Source organism: Peromyscus californicus, unplaced genomic scaffold (assembly GCF_007827085.1).
Source record: "Peromyscus californicus insignis strain IS unplaced genomic scaffold, ASM782708v3 Scaffold_3__1_contigs__length_106647218, whole genome shotgun sequence".
NCBI lineage: Eukaryota > Metazoa > Chordata > Mammalia > Rodentia > Cricetidae > Peromyscus > Peromyscus californicus.
Window position 1 is genome coordinate 48,745,495 of NW_026294551.1, and position 11,987 is coordinate 48,757,481.

The following is an 11,987-nucleotide window of genomic DNA, read 5'->3' on the forward strand; positions in this document are numbered from 1 at the left end:
GCAGAGGCCCAGTGGGCACCTAGGGGAGCCAGGGTCATGGCAGAGCATGTTGGGATGCAGAATTTAATGGGCTTGGTAGTGAGGGTTTAGGGAGAGTGGTAGCCTGTGTCTTTTGGGTTTCTGAGATCTGTACAGTTGAGCAGAGTAGGAAGTCCCAGGTTGGAGGGAAAGGAAAGGAATCAGCTTTCAGAGTCCACCAAGAACCCAGTGTGACAGATGATTTTTACCCTGTTGGCACTGTGGGGAGGGGTTCACTAGTCTCAGCAAGTGTTTGTAGGCGAGCAGTCTCAGGCTGTCAACCTCCAGGAAGAGGAAGGGCAGCTGGTAGGTTTTGCACACACTGGCCAATCCTTTGTAAACACTCATACTTGCACACACTGTCAATGTCCACACTCTGACCAGAGGAGGGCTTTGCCATCTCTCTGAGTCTCACCACGATGAGGGTAGGGGCTTTGGCATTTCCCGTGGGCCCGAGGCATTGGATCCATGACATGGCTCTGTCTGTGTCAATGATACGCACTCACTCAGGACTTCATCTGCTGTTTATACGTTCACTTAGGACTTCCTCAGCTCCATGCACAGATTTGATGAGCATACGCTGTAAAAAACTATTAACCTAATGTGTGTTGTGGGACTGAGATAAAACATTAGTGTGACCAGCCAGTTCTTCTCATCTAGGGGTAATCTCTCTCTCCTCAGGACTTGGGCAATATCTACAATTACTTTTAGTTTTCACAGTGACTGGGGTGGGGTGGTATTCCGCTGGTATCCCTAGGTAGAGACCAAACAATGTCAAAAGGAAGATGTAGTGGGATATGGGGGACACCAGGGTAAAAGCAAATGACCCTTTGTGGCGAGCTTCCCAGTTAATGCGGTAGCTCACAGCTCCCTCTCACTCAACTCCTGTGGTCATGCAGATCTTAAGATGAGTTCGAATCATGGCTTTGGCATCGACAAGCTTACCTCCCCACCCTCAGTTTCCCCATTTGTAAGATGGAGTAGTCCTACACATTTCCTGATGTTTTTAAAGCTTACTTAAATATTGATGAAGTGAATAAGAAACTCTATCACCAAACTGTGTCCTTTTTGGCACTAAATAAATATCAAAAGGAATGAATGCCAGCCTGCTCTCTTGGACAGGGTTTGAGTGAAGAGAGGCTTTGGGAGTGTCTGCAACTGGGTTAAGGTCACACAAGGCAGGAAGAAATGAGGAACTGGTGTGGAGTCTTCCCCAATGCTAACTACACCCCCAGGAGGTGCACCCCAGGCTGTATTACCCTAATATCTGCTTTTGACCCCCAACCCCAAGCACTGGGTGGGCTTGGAGGTCTGGAAACCTGTTTCTGGCTGCTCCAGTGAGTGTGAGGAAAGGCAGGCTGAGAGGAGAGATAGCCTGAGGAGTCTTCTGTAATTGCAGATGCCGGTCATTGGCCATTCATACTTGGGCTTCTGGGGACAAGAAGGGAAACATCAGGATCACTCAGGGAGGGTCTCATAGCGTGCATGTGTACATGTGTACATGTATGTATGTGTACTCGTGTGTGTGTGTGTGTGTGTGTGTGTGTGTGTGTGTGTGTGTGTGTGTCATGCATAGGCACGATAAACTTTACCAATATTATGGATCTGCAATACAGTTTGAAAATAATGGAAAGATATACAGTATTCTTTACTGTGAGTCTTAATGTGTCTATAAGATCCTCATAGGACAGTTTGACTGGTACTTACCTAACTCTGGTACCTGTAATCAGTTTAAGGTGGCAGATGACAGTCAAATCTGGTTCCCATATGGGTGTCAATGGATATTATTGCCTGTGTTGACATTTTACATTAGGAGGACAGCATTCATTATGTCAGTGGTACAAATAGCCTTTTTGCTGAATTTGGTGGTAGTTCTCAAACACTGGGAGCATGGCAGCTCCTCTGCTGCTCTTCACAATGTAGTGGCTGCAGGCACAATGTAGTGGCTGCAGGCTTAGTTCATATGTTATTATTTTCCATTGGTTCCTTAAATCTAGATGGCAAAACTATAAGCTCAGGTTTGTAACATTGCCAACTTCAGTAGTCTTAATACTCTCATCGAGATTGATTTCAAGCTACCACTGAGACATCCCTGAACTTGGGGTTGAGGAGAGATGCATAGCCTACTACCTTAGCGAATTTCTGATATAAGGACACAGCATATGTGAGGGCCCAGATTACAGCAAAATATGTCAATATAATGAGGAAATGGAAAAATTTGAGTATTCATTATCTTCCTTGAATACGGCCTGTTTACTTTTGAGCTTCCATTGTGAAGATATTTCATTTTAAAGTGACCCGTGTTTAATAACTAGGGCACACCATTTCTCAGAGTCTGAGTACTGTTAATCGCGAGTGGGTACCTGTTAGTGAGCATGCCTTGGGGAGAGGCTGAGGTCCACTTCCCCCGGCCTCCCTGCTCACTGTTCTGGTTTTGCTGGAACGATTCCTTAAACTCCATGTCTTTTTTCTTTTTTTAGATGCCAAAAGCAGAAACTCCCCGAGGTCAAACCTGAAATTCCGCTTCGATAAACTCAGCCATGCTAGCTCCAGTGCGGTAAGGATGGTGTGGGCAGCTAAGGAAGGGCCCTACGAGCCCTGCACCCCACATTCCAGGACACCCCCATAGCCAGTCTTTTTTCCAGTGGGCGGGAAAGAGCACCTCAGGGAATGCTTATGAGGGTCCCCTGAGGCAGGCGGGGAAGGATGTTCTCCCAGACCTGGGGGTCATGGTTTCTGTTCTTACGTAGTCCAGACACCAGGCTGGGGGCCCACCAGCCCCTGTTGTCACGCCTCCTGCTGTAGAGCCACATCCTTGCACACAGCCACCCCAGATGTGAGGTGGGTTCTGCTGGCCTCTGGGAGCCCAAATCCCTTCCTGAGCTCAGACCGTCGGGAGCTGAGTGCTCAGGAGCTGCAGGTGGAGGCGGTTGTTGTCTGGTGTTTGAAAAAATTCTTGTGTGTTTTCCTCAAACAGGGACACTAATGTGAGTGGAGTCCTTCCCCTGTCCAAGGTGAGTGTCTTCCGGTGGCCCTGAGAGGGGAATGTTCCCGTAAGGTCAGAGTGTCTGTGGCTTTTTGTCCTCAGAATGGCCAGAGAGACTGTCAGCTGAGGGATGCTGAGGACTACTGTTGATGGACATCTCCAGGCCTCCTAGGGGGAAGGAGGGGCTGAGAACGGTACCTCGGAAGGGTGGTCCAGTGGCTTTGGGATAGATTCCTACACTGGATGGAGCTGGTTCTAGTAACCAGAAGGGGAAGTAACCGAAAGTTCACTTCCTTCCCTGGAGGGAGGAATTCCTCAGTTTACCCCTTGCTTTCCTGTTTGCAGGCAGTCTCTCTCTCTCTTTGTGTTTTTGGCCAAGGCTCCAGGCTGGTATATGTCTTCCCCATATGACAGGAGATGCCCCTACCCAGCCATTGCTGGGGGGGGGACAACCCTAGGGTGGTCTCTATGCTCCTGGCGTGATACACTAGTGAGCTCCTAGTGAAGCCGCCCGAGACCCGCTGTAACCCCCACCTCCTCCGTGAGGGCTCTCAGGAGCATGAGTGAGTTGGGACCAAAGGGAAGGGTACAGTTGAGCCCACTCTGTGTTAAACCTGTTCATGAGAAAACAGAAGAGAAAATGGGGGTGTAATAGTGGCCTCCGCCATCTGTGGTGGACTTCGGATGCTTGTGTAGCACAATGCTTACACACGGCTTCTGGGGCTAACCCCTTGTATTCGGCACCCTCCTCATTGTGAGTGTCGCCATGGGCGAGTGGGTTTCCCACCCTGACTCCAGCCTGTTTCTCCCCTCTGTTACCTGGTGCTTGTTCTCCATCTCCCCTTCCTTATCTCCTCAGGGAAGTCTTGATTCTGGCCTGCAGAAGGCTCCCGCTCCAGCAGTTTGGGGGTGCCATCCACTACTCTGATCGTTCAGGCCTGCTGTCTCACTGGCCACCTGCCCAGCAGACCAGCTGTCTGCTCCATGTCCTGACCTGGCCATGGCCTTGCTGGCTCCTTCTCCACGGACCCGAAAGCCCCAACCTCTGCTCCTGACCTCCCGATGTGACCGGCTATCAGAGTCAACCGTCATCTTGTTCTACCTGCTGGAAAAAGAGTTGAACAAGGGGGATTCCGGGTCCCAGGGGGCTCAGCGAGAAGCTGGGGAGCTTGTCTGCCCAAGACACAGAGGGGGTTGTGTGGTGGGGAGCAGAGGTGACTGCAGAATGGTTGGTGGGTGCGGTCTGTCTTGGGTCACAGTACAGTGCCATCCTGGACATGGCGGAAGGGCTGCTTTTCCAGGAATTTCCCAGCATCCTCCAGGTTGTATCTCACTGCTCCTGTGATAAGTACTTCTGGCACATCTGCTAGCCCAGGCCTCGGGAGCTCTGTCCCTGCTGCTAGGGTCCCCTTAGGGAAGGCTCAGGGTGGTGGAAGCACAGAGTCAGAGCTGGGTGTGTGCCGGACTGGCTGCATGTTTCCATGACTGTAGTCTCAAGGTTTTTCCTGTCAAATTTTACACAAGCTGCTGATCATCCTTGTGGAGAGAGAAGCCCCAGTAACTTTTCTCCTTTGAGTGGATATTTTTCCTGGGAAGGAACGGGAGCCGGTAGTGTGAGGAGTCTAGGGAGAACACACGGTCAGCTCAGGGACGTTTGTTGGTTGAGGAAAGCTTCTGTATGGGCAGGCTCATCTGGGGTCCAGCTCTCCACTTTTGTGAGAATCCAGAAAAGACATAGTTCGTTCAACCCATCTTTTAGGTGGGAGAGAGGGGAGAGACGTCATGGGGGAAGGGTGTGACTTGACAAGTTTTGGTTAGGCCGGTGTGTGGTAGTTGAACTTAGCATTGGAAACAGTATGGCGTCTCTCCTCCACCTGTGCTCCCGGCATCTGTGAGGGGCCCAGTGCTGCTCAGGGGCTGCTTCTAGGCTCGGTCCCCGGTCCCGTTCTTCCCACTCCAATGGCAGGTCTTCAGGCAGTTGTCCCATCTGCAGGGCTCCTGGAAGCCAGGCCCCATGAACCTGTGCTTTGTACACCACAGACCGTCCGCACTCCTGGCCATGGCCGCCACCTCTGGGTGAGCCCGCTCATCTTGACGAGCTCTCTTGGGCTCCTCAGCCTTCCAGGTTTGCAGGCGCGGTTCAGCTGCAGGGGATGGGGTGGAACATCTGCCAGGCCAAACACCGGGTCTAAACAACAGGCACTTGAAGATCCTGCCCCATTAAGTACACATAGGCCTCTGGCACAGGGCTGCTCTGGTTCTGGGCTCCCGCCTCAGTGAGCAGATGATAAGATTTCCCATCCAGGGCTTGTCTGCATAGGCTTCTGTTCCCAAGCCCAAGTACGGAAGGGTGACAGAGCTTCTGGGGTTGCTGTGGTAACCATGTCCCCACTGCTTCTGTCATCTGATCCTTCCTTCCCCACACACTTGCGGACCCGGGGAGGGATACCATGCCCTGCACTCCGCTTGGGATACCTGCTTACGTGAAGGACTCGTCCGGGAGGATCTGCTCTAGTTAGAAGGTCAACAGAATATCCGTTTAGCTTTTATTAAAAGCCAGCGCGGCAGCACCCACTGCTGGAAGGAGATGAGTGGATTCTGGCAGCGTTCTGCTTGAACTTGAAAGGTCAAACTGTGTTTTCTTTGAAACTACTACAGGACTCTGGCTCCCTTCTCTTGGTAGGACTGTTTTTACCTTTGCTCGGTGGTTGTGCTATGTTGCATTATGGTCTGGGTCCTCAGGAGCTTCTAGGTTGTCCACAGTGACCTTCTAAGTCTTCTTGTCCCCACTGCTTTGGCTGGTTTCCTGCAGGTATTAGCTCTAGGTCAGGTGTTGCCTCTGCTTCTGGGCCAGTGGAAAGGAAGGATGACTGTGTATAGAGGGACGGAGAGGCACTGGGCTGGGGTCTTCACCCTTGGTTTGCTGTTGAGATACTCTGGGCAGGATCTGAGCTGCCCCTGCCCTCTGGTCAGGCCCCTCTCTATCTAGCAGGTCCATCCTGTGGCTTTCCAGGGTACATACTTCCAGCCCAGCTGGAGTTCTCTGTGGAGCAGGAGAGTAATGGCAAGGCCCAGCCTCCTCTAAGCCCTCTGGATGGGAGGCTGTTCCTCCCACACTCTGATCCAATCTTTCCTTTCGTGGCTGCTCCCAGTCTCAGGGCTTAGAGTCTTGCTGAAGCTCCTTCATGGGACTGGGCCTGTGTAGATGATGCTTCTGCTTATATTTGGGGACATTTCCACTGTGGCCCCCCACAAGGGGTTCTCCTGGTCACAACTCTGGCTCTGGGGGACTGCCTGACTCACTGAAGAAACTATACTTTGCAGGTGTTAATAGGCACCCAGATGCCTCCAGTTCTGTTGATACATCAAAGCAGAAGTGGGAGAGCTCCAGATAGATGCTCTTAGCCAGAGTTTCTGTCTGTGATTATGAATGTCAAATGGCGTTTCTTGGAAAATAACCTGCGGTTCAGTTTTACGGGCACCATTTGATACTCGAGGCTTCTGGACCATTTGCCTCTCATCCAATCATACCATCCTCCTGACCGGCAGAAAGAACTTGCCTGAGGCCACACAGCCACCTAGTGGGCAAAGCTGTTACTAGACCCACAGCCTCTGGCCCGGTCCTGTGTACCAGCTGTACTTACTGTTGGTGGAGTAAAACAGCTGCATTTCCTGGGCCTGGGTTTGGGAGAACCCTGTTATCTGGGATTTCTAGACTGACAGGGAGGTGCTGGGGTTGGAGGATGTTGATAGGGCCTCAGCTGTGACTGTTGAGAAATCTTGGTCAGTGAGGAGCCTGGGGCTTGAGTGAGGGAAGTGGAGGGGAGGGAGTCCAGCAAAGTGTTTCTTGGGCCTTCAGTGACAGGGGCAAAGTGACCTGGACGAAGATGCATTGGCTTCCTTGTTTTTAAATCAGGACAGAAAATGATAAAAAGGAACCAGTTCTCTGATCTACCTTCTCTTCCTCTATCTCCATCCCTCCCTTCCTCTTTTTGGTGGTGCTGGGAATGAACCCAAGGCCTCGCTCACGCTGAGCGAGTAAGTACCCTGCCACTGAGCTATACCCCAGGCCTCTCCAGTTCTTAAAATGGAGACGGGGGATAAAAGCCCGGATCAGGTGACTAGGCAGGACACAGGCGGTTCCCTTTTCCTTCCTTCGACCCTTAAGGTGCCAACTCAAACATTACCTTTTGTCCATTGTTTCTTAGTCTGCAAAGACAGCTGTGTCGTGGGGGTGGGTGTGCCTGGGGTTCAGATAGAGCTTGCGGCTTCTGGGCCAGCAGGGACCAGGTCAGTCAGCCGTGCTCTGGGCCCCCCGTGCTCCTTCCCCGGCTTCTAGTTACCCCTCAATCCAAGGCAAGGGCAGGTTGGTACAGTAACCAAGGCTGTTCCCACTGCTTGGTGGAGGGCCTCTGAGGCATCCTCTGGCGTCTGTCTCACCACCAATTCTTTGCCCACACCAATCTCCCGTCTCTTCAGCTGGGTTATGCGCTCCCTTGGGAGAAAGACACCCCCCCCCCCCCCCCGAGCCTAGGGCAATCTGCCTACTGAGCAGCAGCTGGGGAAGTGGCTTTGGCCTGGGCCTCACCGTCCCTGGGGAGGGTGTGCTCGGCTGGAAGACTGGAAACAGTTGCCCTTGTCTTTGGTTTTGTGACATTTCCACGCGGAAGGGTGAAATCCCCCTTCTTGCCCCATAGTGTGTATGCCCACCCTTCCTCCTCGTGATGTCGCCGTGGCTGAACCTTGTCCGGTTCCCAGGGTGCCGACGTCTCCATGTGAAGAGATGCCTGTGTGGTAGAGTCTATGAGGTGTAGTGTGGAAGTGAACCCTGTGACGATGACTTTTCTTTGCTTCCTCTCAGTGAGGAGGTGATTTGTAGATCCCGACTGCCTATGGAATGTAAATAGTGTACATTTAATTTATTGCCATGGTAGCACATTGTATTTGTTAATGTATAAAACAAATTCTAAAAGGTTGACAAATGTATATTTTGTTGCTTAAATGTGTCTTTGCAGAAATTGACAATAAATAATAACATATTTTGTGTCCATCAGAGTTCATGTTTCCTTGAGTAGGGCACCAGACTTCAGCAGGGCCTTTCATTGAAGGTTGGGTATTAGCTGGCTTGAACCTGCTTGAAAAGGTTTAAATGTGCTGCCATATTAACGTAACCAAATAAGCAGGCCTGGTGCTGGGAAATAAGTTTGTTGGATAAGATTGCTTGCTCTGTAAGCATGAGGATCTGAGTTTGAATCTCCAGCGCCCACAAAAAGCTGTGCATGACTGCACATGCCTGTGACCCTGTGTGGGGGAGGGGCAGAAACAGACAGATGCCGAGAACTTGCTTGTCAGGCAAGGGAAAATGGCAAGCTTCCCGCTTAGTGAGAGACCCTGTCTCAGGGCAATAAGGCCAAGAGTGAGGAGGGATGACAAATAATGCCCTGCTCTGGACTTCGTGTGCACAGGAGTGCAAACCTGTACACTCACATGTGTGCACTACATACACGTACAACACACATGCACACACACACAGAGTCAAACTAACCATGACTTTAAAAAAATCGGAGTTTTGCTACTTATTTTGAACAATATCAGACTGAATCTACTCGGGCATGGACTGATGCGAGCTGGCTGAAACTTTTCTAAGCAGGACTTGAGTATACCATCGTCCCCACCACTCCTCATTGTCCACCTGTCCGCCATTCACCCATTCTGGTTATTTGTTCAGTCTCTGTAGTCTGGAGATGAGACCCCTGCTGCTCAATGACTTGTCTCCTTCCTATAATTTTTCCCCTTTCCCCGAGTTCCTCCTCAGATTCTAGGTTCAGGGATTCTCCTCTGACTAGATGTCTTTCCCCACATGTTCCCCCGACTTGCAAATGGCTACACTTACCTGTGTGCTTTGATTGACAGCTTGGGTGTAGATTTGAAGGCAAGAGGCAGGCTTTAAGCCCCTGTCAGGGACTTGCTTTGTGATCTCGGGCAAGTTATTCAATATTCTGGGACCTGAATTTTCTTTTATGTGCTAACAGAAATATAACCCCTGTGGAAAGCATGAGGATAAAAATAAATTCCTAATTGAGGAAAAGCTTTGAAAAAAAAGTTTTGTTTAGTACCAGGGATTCGGTAATAATGATAATCCCAGTAGTAGCTGTGGACATTTACACAGGTAGCCAGTTTGCTATAGTGACTTTCTAGTCCTTAAAAATACACCATGGGAAACTGTGCAACCACGGGGCATATGGGAAAGATGGGCTAGGTGCATGACACTCCAATACACTCTTCGTGACAAATAAAGACATAGAAGCTTAATAAAACTGGTAACAATTCACGCATACTAATGATTAAAGGCACACTACATGACTAACATGCATCAACTTCAAACAGGCCTGAAGTTTGCTTGTGGAGGCCAGTGTTGGAAGGGTTGCCACTTATGAATTGTGAGGAGTTAGGGGAGCCGTAGTCTGAAGCTAGATGAGTGGATGGGTCGCAGAGCACACGGGCTACATGGAAGCAGCTGGCAGATGTTTGGGGTCTGTTGTGTGTTTTGTGTGTGTGTCCTATGCATCTTGATGTACCTGGGTGCAGTTGCCTGTGTGCATCTGATATTTCTCAGGGACGCAAATGCAGAAGCAAAAGTCCAAGCTGTCCTAGACTAAGGCTGTTTCCCGTCACATCAACTGCACAGGACCAAGGTTACCTTTTAAAAATGCGTCTTAGGGCAGAATTGATTTTAATCTCACCCAGTGCCCAAATAACTCATCGAGACTGGTGTTACTTCTCATGCCACGTCAGGGGTCAGAATCACATCTCATTATAGGGCCGGAATCTGATAGGCCGACGATGACGACAACGTGAAGGTAAGTTCTAGGTGACTGGGAGTGTTGTGCGCACGGTGGGGCAGCTGGTGATCTGTGTGTCTGTGTACTTGGCTTTTGTGTCCTGTGTGGAGCCCCACGCCTGCAGTGTCCTGGGCTGGGAGCTGCAGCCCCTGTTAGGCAGTGCCTCCTCTCCAAAAGTGCTTGCAGGCTTCCTCTTCAGGGTCTGAGATTCCAAATGAAGCTCCATCTTCACACAGCGTCTGCTGCCTCTCTGCACCTCATGCTTTGGGTACTTCTTGGGTCCAACTGCTCTCCCTGGAAGCAGGATGGGCGGGGTGGGGTGGGGTTAATTACGGATGGAGTCTTGTGGGGGCTGAATTCTCTCCTGTGTAGAAAGTGCTGTACAAGGCATGGATGTCATTCATCTGGGCCAATGACTGTCCTGTCAGATTTTTAGACCCCGCTGGCACCCAGGAATCCTACCTGTTATTCTAAATGCCTGCTCAAACATTCTTTTCCAGCAGGCGGGCACACCTAACAGCTTGGAGGCTTAAGTTCTTAGGATTCTTAAAAACTGCCCCCACCCCCCAGGTCCAATAGCTTGGGGTATTCTCGGATATGGTGGGGTCCATTATTCTGCCTATATGGGGGAAGGTTTTTCTGACCAGCCCTCTTCTACTTGCTGTATAGTGGGGTCCAAAAATAACATCACTGTCCAGTTATATAACTCTGTAGTAACAAAACAACCCTATTTCAGTTCAAATTCAAAGCTTTTTTTTTTTTTTTTTTTTTTTTTTTTTTTTTTGAGACAGGGTTTCTCTGTGTAGTTTTGGTGTCTGTCCTGGATTTCGCTCTGTAGACCAGGCTGGCCTCGAACTCACAGAGATCCACCTGGCTCTGCCTCCCGAGTGCTGGGATTAAAGGCGTGTGCCACCACTGCCCAGTTCAAAGCTTGTTTAAAATCTCACATTCAGTTCAAGGTTCATCTCACCAACCCTCGGGTGGAGGCTGGCATCGTGGGACAGTTGTCTTGCCTTGGGTTGTGTAACCTCTGACAACCAAACCTCCCTGCTCCTCTGATCCCACTTCCTGACTAGGCCTCATCCAAGTTAAAACTAAATCTAAACCAGTGAAGGATTCCCACCCTCAGTGGATATTCAGGGCACTTCTTTTGGTCTTGACACCCAATCAGTTCCTCTTGGTAATTTTCCACCTGAGAAAACTGCTCACCTTAAAACTTGGCTGCAAATTCCCACTGGTCTCTGTCCTGTTTACAGTTGGGTTCCACTTCATTTCCTTATTGCAACAGTTTTGGATAAAGTCTCCTTTGTTTGATGGGTACAATTTTTCTTTGCTTAGGGGCTGGTCTGCCCTCCCACTAATGTCCTTCTGTACATACCGAAAGGGGAATGGTGCATTTATTAGGGGAAAGGCCCATGAGGCAGCATGGGGAGGGAGCTGGGGAAGGTTGGACAGCTCTCAGTGCGATGCCTAAAGGAGAGACGGAGGGGCCGAGGGCTGGGCATTTGACAGTGCACTTCTACAGGACTTCTTCAAGGCCATCTGGGGGAGTCGTCGGTCAAGTGGTCCACTAGAGGAGCCCCATATATCCAAAGAATGAGCCTGTAATCACCACCCGTGATGCAAACAGACACTGGGTGGGAGCGGCTGTGGGAAGGCTGGCTTCAGTGTGGTTCGAATACAAGACTCGAGGTCTGATGGGCAGATGACGTCAGCCTAGTCCTGATCTGACGTTCAAGGGCAGGCCAAGACTGACGTTGGCCAGCTTGAGCAGAGCGCATTGTCCTTCCTCTCCCTTGTTGCTTTCAGGCCCTCCCTGGATCGTAGGAGTCCCATTTCCATGGTGAGAGCTATGGTTCCTCAGTCTACCGTCAAATCAACTGATTCTGGCTGCCCTTCGTAGATACATCCAAAAGGAATGTTTTATAAGCTCCCTGGGTGTTCCTCATCCCAGTCATGTTGACCTGGTACTAGTCATCACACAGGTCAAATGCAGCCATGCCTTCATCAAGCCTTTCTTCTTGTGTTGCCTAGGGGAGGAGGTGTGTGAGTGAGTGTGTGTGTGTGTGTGTGTGTGTGTGTGTGTGTGTGTGTGTGTGCTGCTTTTATTGCTAGCTCTGATGGCTCATTGCTGCACAGTT

The 11,987-nt window shown here is 50.4% G+C and overlaps 1 protein-coding gene across 13 annotated transcripts in view; it reads left to right on the forward strand.

Annotated features, from left to right (window-relative positions):
- Positions 1–8,054, forward strand: part of Rap1gap2 (RAP1 GTPase activating protein 2) — a 230,443-nt gene extending 222,389 nt beyond the window's left edge. For all 13 annotated transcript variants that reach the window (XR_008222175.1, XM_052756083.1, XM_052756087.1 and 10 more), the window contains 3 exons: positions 2,499–2,575; positions 2,996–3,032; positions 3,864–8,054. Coding sequence is in view for 12 of the 13 variants with exons in the window: in XM_052756083.1 (XP_052612043.1) it covers positions 2,499–2,575; positions 2,996–3,004 (86 nt within the window). In the remaining variant the exon portion in view is untranslated. The remainder of the gene's footprint in view (positions 1–2,498; positions 2,576–2,995; positions 3,033–3,863) is intronic.
- Positions 8,055–11,987: the final 3,933 nt, after the last annotated feature.